General features: G+C 43.1%; 1 protein-coding gene across 2 annotated transcripts in view; it reads left to right on the top strand.

Annotated features, from left to right (window-relative positions):
• LOC137546711 (chitotriosidase-1-like) overlaps positions 1 to 22,314 on the top strand; it is a 67,207-nt gene that overhangs the window by 9,049 nt on the left and 35,844 nt on the right. For both annotated transcript variants that reach the window (XM_068269476.1, XM_068269477.1), the window contains exons 2-3: positions 20,279 to 20,346; positions 20,461 to 20,490. In XM_068269476.1, coding sequence (XP_068125577.1) covers positions 20,322 to 20,346; positions 20,461 to 20,490 — 55 coding nt within the window. In that variant the 5' untranslated portion in view covers positions 20,279 to 20,321. The remainder of the gene's footprint in view (positions 1 to 20,278; positions 20,347 to 20,460; positions 20,491 to 22,314) is intronic.

The following is a 22,314-nucleotide window of genomic DNA, read 5'->3' as shown; positions in this document are numbered from 1 at the left end:
AATATATATGCTGCTGCTGTGATGGGGGGAAAACTATGTGCTATAGTATGTAACATCTGCTACAGCACAATGTGAATGCATTAACTTACTCCCAGATGTGGAACACTATCTCCCCTATAAAAAGCTGGTCTCATAATACAAATGCTCCAAAGTATAACATTAAAGCCGTGGAAGCATACATCAAAGTGAGCCTGCATGAACTGCAACACTTCTTGGCCACCAGCCAGCTGTGCAAAGCAATTGGCAGCCCGTCAGTGGAGAGACTCTGATTGCGACAGGTAGGATACACTTCACAATCACAATATCTGAGGAGTAGTGAGTATTGCGGCTACCAGCCAAAGCCCCGCAAACTTTATTTCCTCCTAAATAACATTCACCTAAGCACCACATCGGATAGTATTATTCACTTTTGACAAATACGTGGATTTGAGCTAGGAACACCTAGGTTATCTAGTAAAATCGTATTGAAGAGAACTGTGTTTTCACTTTATTTTTTACTTTTTATATATTTGATCACATACTGTTGTATCTAGTCAGTGCATGAACTATAACATCAAGGAGATAATTCTATGTCTTCTCTCCATCGCCACTGGGCACCTGTACCCTGTGATCATGCATGTGCCAATGGGTCATGGAGAACAGATTTCTCTTGGCAATGTAGAAAAGGCACAGGAGGAGTATGCCAGCAGACAGGTGAGCCTAACCCCTTCCCGACCGCCTATCGCCGATAGGCGTCGTGAAGGTGGATCCCCCAGCACCGAACTAAGCAATAACAATTCTGATTTCTCACTGCACAGACTAACCACGGAGGCGAGTAAGAAACTTTACAGTTGGCCCTATACCATACAATACTGATTTTATCCAATCTTACCACATCTATAGAACTGCCCATAATTATTCATACCCCTGACAAGTTACTTTTATTCATCCAACAAGTCATTTTTTGATGGGAAATGACATAGGTGTCTCCCAAAAGATAATAAGACGATGTACAAGAGGAATTATTGTGGAAAAATAATGTTTCTCAGCTTTTATTTACATTTGAGCAATAAGTGTTCAGTCCAAAATTATTCATACCCTTCTCAATAATCAATATAAAAGTATGTATTAGCTATTATACCAATCAAACACTTCCTATAATTGCAGACCAGCTTTTTGTATGTATCCAGGGGGATTTTTGCCACAATCCAAAACTTTCAGGTTGGAGGGTCTTCTTGCCAATACTCTGATCTTTAGCTCCCTCCACAGATTCTCAATTGGATTCATGTCAGGACTCTGGCTGGGCCACTCCAAAACGCTAATGTTGTTGTCTGCTAACCATTTCTTCACCACTTTTGCTGTGTGTTTTGGGTCATAGTCATGCTTCATGTCCATTGGTGGCCAAGGCCAAGTTTCTCTGCAGACTACCTGATGTTAGGCAGTCCTTTGTGTGAACTGGAACTCTGAATTTGTATCTATATGTCTTGTCCACGATTTTGAAGACATTTTGAATGAAGAATAAATAGAGAATATTGTTCATTCAAAATCCCATTTTTGTCTAGTGGAAATTGTATGTTGCAACACTCAGGAGTGGAACGGTACTACTTATTTTTATTGTGTCTACAGGACTACCTGATGTTGTCGTTGAGAATTCTCATGTATTGCTATTTTTTCATGGTGCCATTTACTGTGATTAGGTTCCCTGCCCCATTGGCGGAAAAAAACAACCCATGTTTGATAGTGGGGATTTTGTTCTTTGGGTTGGAGGCTTCTCCTTTTTTACGCCAAATGAAGGAAACATCATTGTGACCAAACAATTAAATTTTTGTTTCACAGAAGATTGGATGTCTTCTTCTTTGTCCAGATGAGCATTTGCAAAGGCCAAGCAAGCTTTTGTGTGCATTATCTGGAAAAATGGTGTCCTTGTTCTGCACCAATGGAATAGCAGTGTGCAGTGTCCATTGAATTGTCTGCCTTGAGACATTGCCACCAGCAGAGCCCAGATTCACTAGGATGGCCTTGGTGGTGATCCTTGGATTCTTTATCACCTCTCTCACTATCCTTCTGGCCAGCACAGGTGTCACTTTTGGCTTCCGACAATGTCCTCTGAGATTTTCCACAGTACAGAACATCTTGTACTTTTTAATAATACTTTGCACTGTAGCCACTGGAACAGGAAAACATTTAGAAATGTTAAAACATTTAGGGCCTTGTAGCCATTTCCTGACTTATGAGCAGCAACAAGGCGCAGCCGTAGGTCCTCACTGAGCTCCTTTGTCTTAGCCATGACTGTCCACAAACCAAATGCAGAGAGCTGCTGTTTTTCACCTACTGAGTTGATTAAAACAGCTGTTCCCAATTAATCAGGGTAATTAGGATTTCCCACAGACTGTGACAGTTTGTGAAGGGTATGAATAATTTTGGACTGGACACTTTTTGCTCAAATTTTAATAAAAACTGAGAAATGTTTTTTCCACAATAATGCCTCTTGTACATGTCTTATTATCTTCTGGGAGACACCTATGTCATAATTTCCTGTCAAAAAATTACTTGCTGGTTGAATAAAAGTAACTTTAAGTCAAAATTTGCCAGGGGTATGAATAATTATGGGCAGCACTGTATGTAACTGTAACTACTGTATGTTCAAAATATATTCAGGCAGTCAGTCTATGCATTTACTGCATTTATTGGTTAATATTGCGCAATCAAGACTGGTTGGTGTATGTGCAGTTCAAGGCCAAGAATTAGAAATCCCCTGGAGTAGCCATATCACTCCTGAAAGGAGGGCTACAAAAAGTAAATTCAGAGAGAATAAACAGGTTTCTAAAACAAACATTGAAGCTGTGTCAATGTAATACATACTCTGTATAATTTTGGAACAAATAAGTAATTGGTAGAAGGGAGTATATCTTATTTTTATTGATTGCGAAACAGCCCTTGACTCTAAATAGAAAAGAGATGTGATGGATATCTATCTTATGTACACACTTTAGAGTGTTGGGCTGGAACTCCCAAGGTTCTTGAAAACAAGGCCAGCCAAAGAAGACTTTGGAAAAGAACTACAGTGAGAAAAGCTAGGAGTGCCAAGAGTTGAAAAGAAGCACTGGGTTAAAGTGTAACTGTTGGGCATAAAATAAAAAATCTATTTTTTATTTTTATCTGGTAAACAAGTACCGGTAAAACAGATGCTAACCAGGCAATCCAAAAGTTAAAATCACTATTACTTTTCTTGTTGATAAATGACCATTCCCCAGTTTACCTGACTTTTATTTGGTACACACAAAATGTGGTACACAAAAAGAAAGTTGCAGGGCATGCTGGGTTGCCCTTTTTTGCTTCTCTACTTCCCCTCAGACTTAACTACTGCAGCCTGATTGGCAGAAGCCTCTTTCCCTCCTGTTTTCCATTCCCAGATCTCTGTTCCTCTCTGATTGGCCAATATTTCTTATGCTGAGACGAAGCACTTTCTATAGTGAAGGGCGGGAAAATTAGACAGAGGAGAGTAAAGGAGGAAATGACATTGGGATTTGCTTAAAAATAGCCACAGTTAAAATGGGAAATGCTAAGAAGGATTTTCTCTTTTATTACTGTAGAAAAATCACTAAAATCAAAACTTGGACAGTGCAATACATATGTTATGTAAGTACAGCAAGTATTTATCTACTTATATATGTGGTGTTTTTTTTCTGAGATAGTATGGCTGACAGCTCCTCTTTACGCAACAGCTGATGCAGAGGATGTAATCACTTCTGGCCCGCTGCAGCAGAGAGCTCAAATAAGGGCCTTGTAATGTTGGGGGGTCATACTATCTGACCACCCAGCACAACAAGGCTAAGAGCTGGATAATGGAAGAGGTTACACAGGCTGCCCAGAGCAACTGCAGCTCTGGGCTTCCAATATCGCTACAAATAAAACACAATGGCAGCGCAGTGCGATGTTGCACCGCCTAGTTCGCACTCTGCTGCCTTAGCGATAGCAAGCATTCAGACAGGTACAAGACAGGACTATAGATTGGAGCGTAACTAGTAGCAACCGCAGCTCACAGTCACGTCCACTATGCTCAGTGCAGTCGTAAGGATAACATCATTTTCAAGACACCACAATAATGTATTGCAGATCCAAAAATCTTTTCAATATTGCACAAGTATACAAAAGCTGCACAGTCTGTTCCTCTCCAGCCAGTGGGATGATATGTAGTTGCATTTGGTTCGTACAGATACCCTAAATCGTTTAGTTATATGCAACTGAACAATATGTTTCATGTTGATTGGTCAGAGAAGAACATTTTTTTATACAAAGGCCTGATGAAGGGCACATCTCGCCCAAAACACACTAGGGTCGTTGCCTTAAACTATGTTCATTACTTAAAGGGAACCTGTAGTGAGTAAAATAATTTAAAACAAACACATGAAGTAGCTGCAAGTGAATATTACATACTCTCATTGTCAGTTCCTCTCAGAAGCTCACCATTTTCTTCTTACGGTGATCCCCAATATTTTTTCCTGCGCTCAAATGACACTCGAGCTGTATGGAAGGGGCTCAGGGCTGCCATTAACTACAAGCCCCCCCCCCCCCCCCCCCAAACATGCACCACCCAGCCTAAAACTAGCCAAAGAACTCAGCAAGTTCTACTGCAGGTTTGAGAGGCAGGAAGAACCGAAGATTCACCTGGAACCGCCCAACACCCCTCCCCGCCTCAAGGAGAATATCATGAGCCCACCTCCTTCTCTAGAGGTGAGCGAGGCTGAAGTCCTGCAACTCCTGGCCAGGAAAGCCCCTGGACCGGACAGTGTGTCTCCAGCCTGCCTGAAAACCTGCTCCAGGCAACTCGCTCCCATTCTCTCCGCCATCTTCACCAAATCACTAAGCGAAGGAACAGTCCCCAGATGCTTCAAGAGGTCGACCATCGTACCTGTCCCTAAGAAACAGGGAGCCTCTGAGCTGAACAACTTTAGGCCGGTAGCCCTTACGTCCATCATAATGAAAACTCTGGAGCGAACGGTCCTTTCCAACCTCAAGACCTCCACCCTGCCCTTTCTAGACCCCCATCAGTTCGCGTACAGGGCAAACAGGTCAACTGACGATGCAATAAACATCTGCCTGGAGTTCATCTATGACCACCTGGACAGACCAGACACGTACGCCAGAATACTACTCCTGGACTTAAGCTCGGCGTTTAATACGCATTCTACAAGGAGAACTAACCACACTTGGTGTGCACCCTAGCCTGCTCCTCTGGATCACAGACTTTCTCACCAACAGGACTCAATCTGTCAGGCTAGGTGAGATCCACTCACAAATTATGACCACGAACACAGGGGCCCCTCAGGGCTGTGTCTTGTCTCCACTGCTGTTCTCCCTCTACACAAACAATTGTAGATCCAAGGCAGATTCGGTCAAGGTCATTAAGTTCGCCGACGACACCACCATTGTTTGTCTCGTCACCAAGGACAACATCCAGGAGTACTGTCAGCAGGTGGAGAGAATCTCTCACTGGTGCAAGGAGTACAAGCTAGTGCTCAACACCGCAAAAACTGTCGAGCTAATCGTTGATTTCAGGAAATCCACTCCCACTCCACCTCCAATCCACATTGATGGTACGGAAGTGGCCAGAGTGCCTTGCGCCCGTCTCCTGGGCACCACCATCTCCAGTGACCTCAGCTGGAGGCCCAACATCACCGCCACCCAAAGGAAAGCCCAACAAAGACTCTACCTCCTTCGTCAGCTGAGGAAGTTCGGCATGGCCCCAGAGATCTTGACCAGCTTCTACTCCGCCACCATTGAATCGATTCTCTGCTCTTCCATTATTATTATTTAGTATTTATATAGCACCGACATATTACGCAGCGCTGTACAGTGTATATATATATCTTGTCACTAACTGTCCCTCAAAGGAGCTCACAATCTAATCCCTACCATTGCTATATATCTATATTATGTAGTGTAAGTACTGTAGTCTAGGGCCAATTTTAGGGGGAGCCAATTAACTTATCCGTATGTTTTTGGAATGTGGGAGGAAACCGGAGTGCCTGGAGGAAACCCACGCAGACACGGAGAGAACATACAAACTCTTTGCAGATAGTGCCCTGGCTGGGATTCGAACCAGGGACCCAGCGCTGCAAGGCGAGAGAGCTAACCACTACGCCACCGTGCTGCCCAAAAGTCCATCCTGGTCTGGTACTCCGGCTCCACCGCCAGCGACAGGCTCACACTTCATAGGGTCATCAGGGCAGTGGAGAGGGTAATTGGGAGACCTCTACCTGCACTCGACCTCCTACACAAGAGAAGGCTGAGAGCGAGGGCGCTGAGGATCGCTAACGATCCCTCTCACCCAGGCCACCGCTACTTCTGTCAGCTCCCACTGGGACGGAGGCTTCGGGCCATCTCCACAAGGACTGCCAGACACAGTAACTCTTTCTTCCCCTCGGCCGTCAGCCTCCTTAATTCGCTTCACATACTCCCATCCGCAAACAAAACTAATTGTTGATTGGCCAGCCTACGACTTTTGGAACCGTTACGAGCAATGTGAAACCGCTGGCCTAGTATGTAACGCAAATGTATTACAATAATGTAGATGTAACTGCTTGTCCTCTGTGTATAGTGTATAGTGTTTAAGTGTCAACTTTCTGTTCTTGCTGTTCTATACTACCTATCGTTGTTCTCTGAGCTATTATGTACTGTGCCAAACCCAATTCCGGGCATGACCCAGTCGTGCTTGGCGAAATAAAGAATTCCTGATTCCTGATTTGTCAGAACTGTAATACCAGTTGCTGTCAGTTATATATCAGCAGCTGTCAGTTATAACTGAATGTGCAAGGTAATGTCCATGTTTCCCTATGGCTCAAGTGGGTGATGTTAAAGTTTAACAGTGTGCTGACCAGGAAGCTGTTATGGGGTAATGGCCATTTTTAAAATGGAGGACAGAGAATTCCATTGATCACAGTGGACAAACAGGATGCAGGAGAGGAGAAAGAGATTGGGGAGTAGACTACACAGGAGGTAAGGATGACCTGTGTATGGCTATTTTGACTTTGTGTCAGCTTCATGAAGAAACGGTCTATTTGTCTGTATCTGATTCAAGACCTTATCTGTGATATTTATGAAGATTGTGTTGTTGGACAAATTGAAAAAGGAAATATATTTTGCACTTTTTTACAATTAAGATTGAAGCAAATCTTGGTACTGCAATAAATTGTTGTGGTATCTTGAGAACTACTGTATATTATCCTTACAAATGCACTGAGTGTACAATTCGGGTGCAGTGGACCACCCTTTTAAAGATAGCAGCTTTGGGCCCTTCCTCTTGAATTATAACATATATCAATGCAATGTACTATGTACAGCTCTAAAGGAATGTAAAGATTATCATCTAGTACAGTTTTGTGAATGGACATTGACTGGTGAGGTTCTGTACGGAGAGTGGAAGCTTCATGTTGCAATGCAATACAACAAGTCCTATAAAACTACATGTAAAGCAGAAAATCTAACACTTAGGCTAGGCTCACAGTGGTCAGTTGCATAACGCATGTGTTATAATCACTGTGAACTGCACTGGAGACTGGCCATAGACTTTAATGCAAAGCCTGCATGCAGCGAGTTGGAATAACGTGATCAGTTACAATGCAGTACTGTGAACAGACCCATAGAAATGAATGGGCGGGGCGCATGCGCGGCGCGATGGCGGCAGGATGCTAATCATTGAAGCTCTGTAGCGGGCTCCTGTTCTCGGCCGTCTCCGAGGCTATTGGCAGCACCTTTTCGGACTCTTTCTATATCACCCCCGTCCTCTCACAACCGTGCATGTCGCGGACTAAGAAAGGAGCAACTTCCTCCTCCCAGCCGACCCTTCATCAGGCTTTCTCTTGGAGGGACTAAGACACGATGTCTTCCCAAGATGGCGCCCGCAAGCAAGACAAGGTGCCTCCTTCTACTTCTCAGAAGTCACCCTCCGGTAAACAAGACACTACTGCGCTTACCAAACAAGATCTTAGTGCAGCTTTAGACTCTGTCTATAACAAGTTAGCCCAGAAATTCCAATTGGAGCTGCAGAAAACAACACAAACTCTCTCTGCGGAACTAGCTGCTCTTGGAGACCGCACTGAGCGATTGGAAGTGAAGCATGATGAGCTCGCTCTGGCTCATAATGAACTTAAAAAAGATCATGAGCAATTGCAAATAACTGTTTCCACTAGGCGTTTTCAGATGGAGGACTTAGATAACAGAAATAGGCGCAACAATTTGCGAATCAGAGGTGCTCCAGAATCAGTGGTTGATTTGCCTCCCTTTGTATCTGGCCTATTTTCCTTCTTTCTCCCTAAGAGAGATCTGAGTGATTTTGCCTGTGATCAGATACATAGAGCCCTTCGGGTCAAACCAGCACCTGATAAGCCCCCAAGAGACATTGTTCTTTGCCTAAAAGATTTTATAACTAAAGAAGAAATCCTAAAGGCTGCAAGAAACATTTCTAATTTACAATTTGATGGATATAAACTTCAGATTTACCCTGATGTAGCTCCAGCCACGCTTGATCGTAGGCGCCAAATGAAGGAAGTTACTTCGCAACTCATTACAGCAAAAATCCGCTATCGATGGGGATTCCCTTTTGAATTGATTGTCCCACAAGATGGAACACTGCACACTGCAACTACCCTTGAGGAAGAACGCTCTCTCTTACAGAAACTAGGTATCTCGGGATCTGTTAGATCATCCCAAGAATCGCCACGACGTCCCATATCTCGTATCTGGTCAGCTAGAGGATCTAAAAGCCCTGGGAGCCCATCTCAGCCCATCTTGATCCTGTCATTTAATGTGGGACATACAGAAGAAATCCCCATACCTCCTTTATCACTAGGACAGTGACTCTTGCTCCACACAACCTGCATGGACTAAATACCCTGTCATTCTCGGCTGATTGACATATGATAAACAATCTGGTCTCTCGCTTCTTGAGTGCTCGGATGCTTTACCCCCCTTTCCAGTTTATTGGCTATCTACAGTGACTTTTTAAATCGTTACTTGAACTTGTACCCCCACAAACTGGAAATTCAGGGGCCGGTTCCCCTGTTGAAGATCTACTTTGATCACTCATGCAAAGTTTGTGTTTTTTTAAGTTTATGGTTATAGCTTTAAGTTTACGGTCAAAACTGAGCATGTTATGGTATATTCTTATCGTTAGCTCTGTTATATTCCTTTTGTTTTTGATGATGCAGTCACAATTGAGATTCTTTAATGAAAATGAGCTCCTGCAGGATTATATTCTTACTTCTTTCTCCAAATTATCTAAGTGGCCATATCCTATAATTCCCTATGGCTAGGAAATTATCTATTATTACGCACAATGTCCAGGGATTCAACTGCCCAGTTAAGAGACGCTCAGCCTTTCTTCTTTATAAGAAGATGGGAGCGGATATCCTACTCCTGCAGGAGATTCATTTTCAAACGGACAAAGAACCTAAATATTTTGATCCTGCCTTTCCCACAGTGTATTATACTACCTACCAAAACAAAACTAGAGGTGTAGCTATATTTATTAAGAAACAAGTGCCATGGGTGATTCATTCCGTTCATAAAGACCCCGAAAGTCGATTTGTATTGATTTTCGGCTCCCTGGCAGGTAAAGATGTCATTATTCTTAATATTTACGCCCCCAACCAGGGCCAAAATGATTTCTTGATTAAAACCCTTGCTACTTTGGACCGCCTTCCTTCTACCACTCTTATTGTTGGGGGGGACCTTAACCTGACTGCAACATCTGTAGTAGATAGGAGCAGCACCTCATCTCAAAACACCCGCTGCTTTTCTAAACGTCTAATTAAAAAGCTGGAGCATTTACAACTCCAAGATTGTTGGAGAGCACACAATATGGGAGCACGGGAATACACTTATCATTCTGCTCCACGGAACTCAGAAGCCCGCTTAGACTATATCTTTTTATCCCCTGTTCTGTTGGCTAACTCTTGCTCTGCAGATATCCTTCCTGCAGTATGGTCTGATCACAGTCTTGTTAAGGTCTCTCTCACAGGGATGGGAATTGAAGAACACCCTTATTCCTGGAGAATTAATGACTCCCTGCTAACTGACTCCCTAATCACCTCTGAATTAGAAGCCACTCTTCACGAATACTTTCAGACCAACGCTTCACCGGATATTTCAGATCATTTAATCTGGATAGCACATAAAGCGGTAGTTAGGGGTAAACTGATAGAACTAGCCTCCAAACGCAAAAGGGAACGTATTTCCGCAATAATCTCTCTACAAAAAGAACTAACCAGCCTATACAAAACATACTATGCAAACCCCACTGGACCTGCGTTTCAGATCGTTTCAGATTATACAAGACAAGCGTAGATGTCTTAAAGCCCTCCTGACCAATACCTCAGAAAAAGCACTCCGCTGGTCTAAAGCTAGATTTATGCTGCATCAGAGTTGGGCCGAACCTCCGATTTTAGGTTCGCGAACTTCCGCGAAAGGTTCGGTTCGCGAAAAAGTTCGCGAACCGCCATAGACTTCAATGGGGAGGCGAACTTTCAAAGTTTTAAAAAATTCTATCATGTTTCAAAAGCTCTAATACCTGGAGCCACACCTAATTGAGTGAAATACAAATCGCTGCTGGAGGACCCTCCCACCCTCCCTCCTCCAAGCAAGGTCCTTTATACCATTTGCCTACCTACACTAATTAGTTATGGGACAGCTGCTACACACTCTGCTAGGGAGATTTTAATTCCTCCCTCCTCCCACCTACCCTTCTACCCTTCTACCTATTCGGAGGGAGGAGGGTCTCTTCTGCCAGGGAATTATACTATTTTAAAAACCAGTATACATCATACCATAGCTGGGAATACATACATGAGTATACATCATACCATAGCTGGGAATCGAACCCAGATCTCACTGTGTGGTGGACACGTCACCCTAAGCACTGTACCACTACAGAAGTAAGTGAAGCTAGCCTAAAATGTAACATTTATGCTCAATGCAATAGAACCATTAGGTTGCTTAAAGGAGAACTGTAGTGAGAGGTATATGGAGGCTGCCATATTGATTTCCTTTTAAGCTATACCAGTTGCCTGGCAGCCCTGCTGATCTATTTGGCTGCAGTAGTGTGAATCACACCAGAAACAAGCATGCAGCTAATTTTTCCTTTTAAAATAATACCAGTTGCCTGAATTGCCTGCTGATCCTGTGTCTCTAATACTTTTAGCCACAGCCCCTGAACAAGCATGCAGATCAGGTGCTCTGACTGAAGTCAGACTGGATTAGCTGCATGCTTGTTTCAGGGTGTGATTCAGCCACTATTGCAGTCACAAAGATCAGCTGGACTGCCAGGCAACTGGTATTGTTTACAGGAAACAGCCATATCACTCTCAGTTAAGGTTCCCTTTAAAGGAGAACTGTAGTGAAAGGTATATGGAGGCTACCATATTGATTTCCTTTTAAGCAATACCAGTTACCTGGCTATCCTGCAGATCCTCTGCCTCCAATACTTTTAGCCCTAGACCCTGAACAAGCATGCAGCAGATCTGGTGTTTGACATTTTTGTAAGATCTGACAAGATTAGCTGCATGCTTGTTTCTGGTGTGATTCACACTACTGCAGCCAAATAGATCAGCAGGGCTGCCAGGCAACTGGTATAGCTTAAAAGGAAATCAATATGGCAGCCTCCATATACCTCTCACTACAGTTCTCCTTTAAGCAACCTAATGGTTCTATTGCATTGAGCATAAATGTTAAATTTTAGGCTAGCTTCACTTACTTCTGTAGTGGTACAGTGCTTAGGGTGACGTGTCCACCACACAGTGAGATCTGGGTTCGATTCCCAGCTATGGTATGATGTATACTCATGTATGTATTCCCAGCTATGGTATGATGTACCAGCTATGGTATGATGTATACTGGTTTTTAAAATAGTATAATTCCCTGGCAGAAGAGACCCTCCTCCCTCCGGTAGGAGGGAGGAGGGAATAGGTAGAAGGGTAGAAGGGAGGTGGGAGGAGTTAAAATCTCCCTAGCAGAGTGTGTACCAGCTGTCCCATAATTAATTAGTGTAGGCAGACAACTGAGTCAAATGGTATAAAGGACCTAGCTTGAAGGAAGGGAGGGTGGGCGGATTCTCTAACACTGAAAGCAGTGTGTTTGACAATAACATGTCTGCTGACAGTGAAATGGAGGCTAAAAATTTTGCTCAATACAGCATTATGGGGCGAATCGAACTTCCGCAAAAGTTCGCCTGATGCAGGCGAACGGGAACCCCCAAAGTTCGCCTGGAACCGTTCGCAGGCGAACCGTTCGGCCCAACTCTACGCTGCATGGTAATAGCTGCTCCACTATGTTTGCTAGACGTCTAGCCTCTCATATCAGACCTCCCCACACATATAAAATTCAAAATAATACTGGTCGTTTAGTGACCCACCCTAAAGAGGTTCTATCTGTACTTACGACCTATTATAGTAAACTTTTTCAAGCCACAGATGAACCCCGCCCTCAACAATGGCTAGATACTCTAACTATTCCTACTCGTACTGCTGAGCAAATTTACCTTCTCAATGCCCCTTTTACCTTTCAAGAAATTAAAAATACTATTAAGCAATTATAAACTGCCAAAACGCCAGGCCCCCGATGGTTATTCTACCCTTTACTACAAAAAATGTGATCATATTTTAATCCCACACTTAGTTAAGTTGTATAACTCAGTCCTAAAAGGCACCCCATTTCTTGAGGAAATGCTTCTGGCCAACACTTCTCTAATACCAAAACCTGATACTGATACCACTCTCCCACAAAATTTCAGACCAATTTCTATAATAAATAATGATTTGAAAATATTTACTAAAGCATTAGCTGCGAGATTGGCTCAAATTATTCCCTCTCTTGTATCTCGAGAACAGACGGGTTTCATTCCTAGTCGCCAAACTACTGACAATATCAGGCTTGTAACCAACATCATTCAGGATGCCGAACTCAAAACTAACCGTTTAATGCTTTTAAGTCTTGACCTCCACAAGGCATTCGATTCTGTGTCTTGGACCTATCTGTTCTCGATTTTATGGGGTTTACAGGATCATTTATGACTGCGATTGCAGCTCTATATAGTCTACCGCAGAGCAGAATTAGAATCCCAGGAGGCAACTCGGATTTCTTTCGGGTATCAAGGGGCACTAGGCAGGGGTGCCCATTATCCCCTTTGCTCTTTGCAATAATGATGGAGACCCTTGCCTTAGCTATTAACGCAGATCCTTATATTAAGGGCTATGAGATAGAAGACTCTATTTATAAAATAAGCCCATACGCTGATGACGTCTTGCTTTTTATTTCCCAGCCATTAACATCCCTTCCTTCCCTTTTGCATATCCTAGAAATGTTTGAGAGAAGCTCTGGTCTCAAAGTTAATATGTTTAAATCAGTAGCTATGCCAGTTAATTTACCAGTGGGTTCATACAAATTGATAGAAGCATATTTCCCTTTAACCTGGAATATTAGTAAGTTTAAATACCTAGGTGTTATCCGAACTCCCTCATTAGCCCCCCTTCTTGAACAAAATCTTGTCCCTCTTCTTACCAAGTTTATTAAAAGAGTGGTTTTCAATACCAATTTCCTGGATAGGTAGGATTATTGCAGTGAAAATGGTATTGCTTCCCAAACTGCTTTTTATTTTTAGAGCTCTCCCGTTATTTATTGCCAAATCAAAACTCCTAGCGTTTCAAATCCTATTTAATAAGTTCATTTGGAACAACAAGCTCCTGAGAGTTCGCAATAGGATCATTTATAGACCCAAACACGCAGGAGGCCTAGCGGTCCCACAGATCTGGTATTATTATCCAGCAGCCAGACTGGCCAAAATCACGCAGTGGAATAATACCATCTCTCCCCCCTTATGGGTACAATTTGAGCAATAAGCCATTCTACCATACTCTTTTAATGGCCTTTTGTGGAACCCGGTACTGACTCCCCAACCCGTCTCCCAATTGAATAAAATTGTTTGGCAGCACTTACGGCTAGGAAGTCTATACGATTTCGTTTTTCCTTAGCCTCAGTGAAACCCCCCCCTTCTTTCATACCTAGGCAATCCAAACTTTTTGCCAGGTTTAACTAACCCGGAAGTATTCCATTGGTGGATTGATAACAACTTGCTCATAGCCAGAAAGTTTTGGTTGATAAGCACATTTATCCCCTTTTCACTTTTTGTCCATAATAGATCCATCCCACAAACTGAAATCTTTAGATATGCACAAATACGGCATTTCTTCTCCTCCCCAGTTTTAAGCCCTCCTGAGCGTATTGGCACATTTTATGAACAGATTTGCCTACATCCACACACTGCAACAGGAATAATCTCAAGACTCTATAACCACCTGCAAGAATCTTTATTACAAGAGAAACCCAAACATGTTCAAGATTGAGAGACTGATTGGGGTTCCCTTCTTTCAGATCATAAATGGTCTAGTATTTTTAGTAACATAGCCAAGAGCTCTAAGTCTAACCTTATAAAGGAAACGGCCTACAAATTGGCCACTAGATGGTACTACACCCCTGATAGGGTCCAGAAAATGTTTCCTCAGTCCTCGCCATTATGCTTTCGAGGGTGTAACACTACAGGAACTATTAAACATATTTTCTGGGAATGCCCAATTGCAACTGACATTTGGCAAAAAAATCTGCTCTACTTAACCTCCCTAGCGTTCTATTAAAGATCGCCAGGGGGCAGTGCAGTGCTATTTTTTAATTTTTTTTTTTTTTTCAATCATGTAGCTAGCCTAGCGCTAGCTACATGATGCCCCCACCCTTACGCATCCCTCCCACCCCTCCGATCGCCGCCGTCGCTGTAAGCCATAAGGAAATCCCGTTCTGAAACGGGATTTCCTTTAGGGCTTCCCCTGTCGCCATGGCGACGTCGTGACGTCACAGGGAGACCCGATCCACCCCTCAGCGCTGCCTGGCACTGATTGGCCAGGCAGCGCACGGGGTCTCGCCTGGGGGGGCCCTGCATCGCGGCGGGCGGCGGCGGATCAGTGGCGGATCGGCGGCGATCAGGTGAGACACGCAGCAAGCAAAGTGCTTGCTGCGTGTTTTAAAAAAAAATTATTCAAATCGGCCCAGCGGGGCCTGAGCGGCGACCTCCGGCGGTAATGGACGTATTAAGTCGTCCATACCGCTAAGGAGGTTAAAGAGGTTTTGAAAATTGAGCTCAAATTTGACATGTTAAATGCCTTATTGTTTTTGCCATCTACCCAGGTTCCAAAACCTTTTAGGCCTTTAGTAAATGTGTTTATAGGTGCCACACAATGGTTAATCGCTTTCCACTGGAAACTACCAACTATAAATTTTGACCTCCTGTTGTCGAGACTTGATCAAATCCTTTTAATGGAAAAAATAGCATATACATTGGAAGGTACCCAAGATAAATTTCTCTCTAAATGGGAAGACTGGATCACCTATCGAAGTCCCACAGACCTCCTTGCTAGAGCCTTTTCGTTAACTTAAGAATCTCGATCTCTAAACTGATCATAATAATATTTCTTACCAAACTTATTTCTTCTTTGCCTTGAGAAGGCGCCCCGGGCCACGGAGTCGGATTCCCTGGGACGGCTCTCTGTCAGTTAACTTTTTAGTGTAAGGTTGTTAGATGCAATAGGCTATCTTTAATATGCAAAATTCATGCTAATGACAAAAGATTTCATCCATTCTTTGAATTTATTTGTGCTATTAATATGACATGCCATGATTGACCAATTGTTTACTGTTTTATTTACAAGTGTTAAGCACTGTTATTTTTCAAACAGTTTGAATGTCTGTATTACTTGAAAGTACTTTTTAATAAACATGAGTAAACAGAAATGAATGGGCAGGAAAATACGGTTACCAGAAAACGTAGTTACAGAATCCTATATGATTGGTTTCAAACCCCAGTCCAACTTGCCAAATGGGGCCTTGTCACTTTGGACTTATGTTTTCGGGCGTACAACGCTCCTGCTGATCAGGCCCATTGTTGGTGGCTTATCTGATGGTATCAGAGTTTTGTGCATGCAGCTTTTCATTAGCATCTGATTTTCTAGGAGTGCAGGTCCAGCCAGACCCGTAGTCAGCACTATTTCATAACCCGCAGCATCAATTGACCAAATATCAAAATAAACTCCTTGGTCAAATATGCAGTGACTCTAAAACACTCCCGGCCAAAACTTGGCGATCTCTTCCTTTGTCGATGACTGCATTGATTCATAAGGTCCACTCCATTTATACCACTGAAAAAATAACCTCTACTATAAGGGAAACTACCCCTCTATTTGATAAAATTTGGGACCCCTGGGCCGACTGGGCTACACTTCATGTATAATTTCGACCCTACCTATTTTTAAATGTGCAATTTGTTCTGGCACATATACGTAGTTAATGGTTTATACTTTTTGCTACTTCCATTATGCTGTATAATCACATATGTGTGTGACACTATTTTGTACATGTTATTCTTCTTTAAATTTGCTAATAATAAGAAAGTTGAAAAGAAAAAAGAATTGAATAGGCAGTGAGCTGACATGCAGAATGATTCTGCAACGCAAATGACCACTGTGAACTAGGCCTTACACAACCTGAACATAGCTACTTAGAGTCAGATTAATTGCATCATTAGGGGAAAACATTCTGGCCACCATTACGCAAACTCATCAAGAAAAAAACCCCGTCTAGGATTGTGTTGCCAGAACTTCAAGAGGAAGACTCAAAGGAGAACTGTAGGGAAAAACAAAATACATTTCTGAAAATAATGATGAGTGAAACTGCTGGCTCATTGTGTAGTAGGTGGATTTGGAGGAACTATTAATATAGTATATGACACACTTTCTGTGACTGCAAGATCACAAGGTTTAAAATCCATCAAAGCGCTTCCCATATATATTTCAGCTTTTTCGGTTCTTTTTATTTTTCTTGTAGTATTCATAGCTGAAAACAAAACAGCTCCTGTAGTACATCTAACACTGGGTAAGGTATGCATTAACATATAAAATGTTATAATCATTGGTTATAAGGGATCTGTTTGCTAGTTTAGGTATACAGTCTATGAGAAAATCTAATGTAAGGCAAAGGGTCAGAAAACGTTTTGGTGTGTATTATATTTTTTGATGTATGTGTCAGTTTGTGTTGTTTTTTTCAGTTTTGACTCTGATTCTGACTGCACGCTAGATCCTGATATAAATGTGTAATTAATAGGAATACTTAACTTAGGGATTGCTTGCTGGCACTCCATACCAATTCAATACTTACAGGTCAAAATTAAATCAGTGCTCCAGAATGCCATGTTCATGTCACAGCTTCAATATTTGTTTATGCTTTATGTTGCAAGCAGACTGATATTTTTATTGTAAAGCTTTAACTAGAAACTATTTTTAACGTTTACTGTCTGTCAAAGAGGCTCTCAATCTAAGATCCATGCTACAGTGTAGGCCAATTTAAGGGAATGCCACTTAACTCAGTATGTCTGTGTGGTGTGGGAGGATATTCAGGAAAATTGACATACCCTTTAATGAGAAAAACAAAAATGTACATACTTGCAGAGAGAACATTCAACTTCCTGCAGAGTAGGCTTGATTCCGACTCTGCTCACACTGTCTACTGCATTTTGATGGACTGGAAAGCAGCTGACTCAAAGACTACAATGATCTATGGGCCAGTTCACCTTCACTCACTTCTTTTCAGTTTGTTGTGGTCTGCTGTGGAAAAATCCAACCTGCAGACATTTTCCTGGACAGCAGATGTTTTTCCATTCATTTGATGAGTGGCATGCCTCCAATCCAGAGGGGCAGCAGACCCTGCAACAGACCCCGTCAGCAGTACAGCAGATCTGTCCCTTTGGATACAGTACCATTGTGGCATAGTGTGTCACAAGTCTTATTATAGGAGTTCCTGAGCTCTGCAAGCATCTCCAGTGGGGGCATCCTATGTGATCCAGCAAATCTGTACTACATTTTTTTTTAAATAAAACCCTGACCAGGGACAGGTCAAACACATTCTGCAGTCTTATGCCGGGTACACACCATGTTATTTTTCATAAGGAAGATGGATCGAATCGATCATTTCCAACAGGTTCGATCTGATTTCAGATCATTTTTATGATCTATTTTACAATCACTTCTATACAAAACTGATCAGAAAACGATCCTAAATCAGATTGTACCTGTTGGAAATTGTTGATTTGACTCGTCTATCTGACAGGCCGGTGGTGCATAGTGGACTGTATCTTTGGTCATGGTAGGATGCACCACAATGATGTTCCAGTGTCTGTAGATAATCCAGTATTCCGTGTCTTCATTTTGTATCAGCCTCCAGTCTGGTGTCCATTCAGCCATCCTTTGCCTTCTCATGTCATATCTTGGACAAGCAGGCTCAGATTTTTCCTACTGATTACTGTGTTCCCACCTGCATTGGGGAGCCCCCTGCTTCTCTTCCCTCTCTTTTCCCACCTTGTATACATCTAGGCTGAAGGGAAACAACTCCAAGGGCTGGAACCCACTGGAGCGCTTTTTTGAGAGTTTAGGGAGCACTTTAAATTGCTAGCGCTTTCCCTAAACGCTCTGCCAATGTAAATAAATGTAACAAATTCCACAGTAGCGATTGCGATTAGCAAAATCGCAATCACAGGACATGCAGCATTTTGGGATTTTGGGCTCATGAATCGCTACACATAGAGATTTGTGCGCGATTTTAAATTACTGCAAACTGTAAAAAAATATTAATTTGAAACAACCAATCATAATTAAAATCGCTAATCGCAAATCACTATCACAATCGCTGGCTAGAAGCTTACACTTTTTAAAATCGATACCAAAATCGCCAGAAAACGCTCATGAAATCGCTTACAAAATGCTAAATGCGTTAGCAACATGCCAATGCACAAACCCACACAAAAAGAGTATAGAATATGTGGTAAAACATTAACACAATGGAAATATGCGAACCAACCCTCATGCATGTTTCTAGTGAAAATGTGGTGTGTCTGTATCAGCAAAAGGAGAGAGAAGAGAGTGCTTCTATGGTGCAATACATTTAATTCAGTTTGCAAATTGCAAACGAAATGCACATACAAGATTGCAAACATTTGCAAGTGTATCTCACATGCCCAATGATCCACTCCTCGGATGTCGATTGTGGCCAGCGAGGGACATTAACAAGTTCCTGACCTGACAAAGACACACTGGCGTGTCGAAACGTGTCGTCATTATAACCCAGCACACGGAGCTTGCCTGGACTCCAGACCTACCACATACCCTTGTTGATGTCCCCCGCTGGCTGGTGTGGAATATTGGACATGTGAGATACGCTTGCAAATTTGTGCGATCTTGTACATGCATTACTTTACATTGTAATTTGCAAACTGAATTAAAGGTATTGCACCATACAAGCGCTCTTCTTTTTCTGATACAGACACCTGTCAAATCCCAGCACTGAGAGAGCTGCTCTGAACGCTACCTTTCCTCCTTTCATTGTCTGACACTGGCATTGGAGAACTGATTTACTTTGGATATTATATCCTTTAGTCCTGGTTGTAACACGCAGCACACATATATTAGACTATTGTGGAAATTTGGTGTGTGCAGGACATGTCTGCTTCCAGTAGTATCCATGATACAGGGTTTGTGTGAGAACATATCAGTTGGAATAACCTGCTGATCAACTATTTTCTGTATATACGGTAATCTGAAGAGACAAAGCAGACAAAGCAATCAGCAGGTTTTTCTAGTAGCAAAACCCACTCTCAGTGTTGCTTTAAAGGACAACTGAGGTGAGAAGAATATGGAGGCTACCATATTTATTTCCTTAAGCAATTCCCGTTGCCTGACAGCCCTGCTGATCTATTTGGATGCAATAGGGTCTGAAGTACACCAGAGGCAAACATGCAGCTAATCTTGTCTGATCTGCTGCATGCTTGTTCAGGGTCTATGGCTAAAAGCATTAGAAGCAGAGGATAAGCAGGCTATCCAGGCAACTGGCATTTCTTAAAAGGAAATAAATATGGCAGCCTCCACATCCCTCTTGCTTCAGTTGTCCTTTAAATAATAAAAAATACCATAGTGATCTATGCGCATACTATATATACTAATTTAGTGTGTATGTGGTTGATGGTATTCTGTTTAAATTCACAATACCTGCCATCTTAGCATCCTATTTACCAATGTCCCATGTCACAAATATTGTGATTTCTTTCTTCATGCCAGAATGATTGCGCTTTCATCTCTAAAATATGTGACTGAACATGTTATGTAAAATAACACCTGTGAAACTCTCACACAGCTACTGCTATTTCTCCCTATAAAAGGTACCAACCAACCACCTCCTATCAGTGCTGAGACGAGACAGACATGAGGAAGATGCTGCTTTGGGCGGGTAAGAGAGCATTTGATGATAATGTGCATACAGTTTTGCATATGACATAAAATAGCACACAAACTGTTCACAGAACTATCGGTACTTACATAACTGTTTATATGTCTTGCACAGGTCTATTCCTGCTGCTGCATGTCCAGCTGGGTAAGTCATTTAGCCATTTAATTAATAACCACCCTGGCCTTTTATTTCCACAGGATTTCCGTGCAAAAAGTGGTTCAATTAATTTCCAATCATTTTCAACCATTTTTGTTTGCAATCAATTTTTTTTTATATTGAATTACATACAGGTTATTGTATTGAATTCAATAAAAAAAAAAACAATGTTTGCTGCAAGATGTTGATGACGCTGTGTGACCCTGGTGTCATCAACGCCGATCGATGGGGGACATGTGATCGCCGAGGGAGAAGCAAAATCCGCCAAGGGACATGGAAGAAGGCACTGGGGAAGCCATCAGAGGTACGCAGCGAGGGATCAGCACGCCAATGGTGAGTATAAGACCCAGATGTATAGCCAGATGTATTAGCCAGGTATAGGTAGCCAGATGTATTAGCCAGGTATAGGTAGTCAGATGTATTAGCCAGGTATAGGTAGCCAGATGTTTTGCTAGGTATATAGGTAGCCAGATGTTTTGCTAGGTATATAGGTAGGCAGATGTTTTGCTAGGTATATAGTGAGTCAGATGTTTTGCTAGGTTTTATAGTAAGCCAGATATTTTGCTAGGTATATAGTGAGCCAGATGTTTTGCTAGGTATATAGTGAGCCAAGTGTAGCCAGATGTATAGGGGAGCCAGATGTTTGCCAGGTACATAGGAGACAGATGTTTGCCAGGTACATAGGAGACAGATGTTTGCCCTGTATATAGGAGACAGATGTTTGTCCGGTATATAGGAGCCAGATGTTTGCCAGGTATATAGGAGCCAGATGTTTGCCCGGTATATAGGAGACAGATGTTTGCCCGGTATATAGGAGACAGATGTTTGCCAGGTATATAGGAGACAGATGTTTGCCAGGTACATAGGAGATAGATGTTTGCCAGGTACATAGGAGACAGATGTTTGCCCTGTATATAGGAGACAGATGTTTGTCCAGTATATAGGAGACAGATGTTTGCCAGGTATATAGGAGCCAGATGTTTGCCAGGTATATAGGAGCCAGATGTTTGCCCGGTATATAGGAGACAGATGTTTGCCCGGTATATAGGAGACAGATGTTTGCCAGGTATATAGGAGACAGATGTTTGCCAGGTATATAGGAGACAGATGTTTGCCAGGTCTAGGGAGTCAGGTGTATGGAGGAGCCAGGTTTGTGGGTGTCTCTGCCCCCGACCCCCGTACTCCCCTTCTACGCAGGCTGGTGCTGGCCGGGTACTCCCCCTTCTGTGCGGTGGGGTGTCCCCTTCTATGGGGGCTGTGGGTGGCCTCTCCATCCTCTTCCTCCCTCCCCCCCATCCATCGTACCCCCAATCCCCCCCCCCCATCAGAAGGCCTGATCTACTCACCCCAGGCTGTCTCCTGCGGCGGAAGCGGCGCACTTCCTCCTCCATCGCGAAGTCTCGTGTTCTCTGTAATTACAGTTATGAGGCTTGGTGATGTCACCGAGCCTCGTAAGTGTAACGACAGAGACCGGGACTTCGCCGATGGAGGAAGAGGGTGTCCATCGCGGCCGGCGCAGGAGACAGCCTGGGGTGAGTAGATCAGGGCTTCTGACCGGGGGAGGGGGGGAAAGGGGTATGGGGATCGGAGGAGGGGGGGCACAGGGGATTGGGAGGGGGGGAGGAGGAGCAGAGAGGCCACCCACAGCCCGCATAGAAGGGGACACCCCCCGCCGCACAGAAGGGGGAGTCCCCGACCGGCCACCACCAGCCCACAAAGAAGGGGAACCCTTCCCCCCCCCCCGCACAGAAGGGGGATCCCCGCAGGTCCCCACCAGCCCTCATAGAAGGGGAACCCCCCTGCACAGAAGGG

Source organism: Hyperolius riggenbachi, chromosome 2 (genome assembly GCF_040937935.1).
Source record: "Hyperolius riggenbachi isolate aHypRig1 chromosome 2, aHypRig1.pri, whole genome shotgun sequence".
NCBI lineage: Eukaryota > Metazoa > Chordata > Amphibia > Anura > Hyperoliidae > Hyperolius > Hyperolius riggenbachi.
The sequence above is the reverse complement of the archived record's forward strand: the minus strand, read 5'-3'. Positions and strand labels throughout refer to the sequence as shown.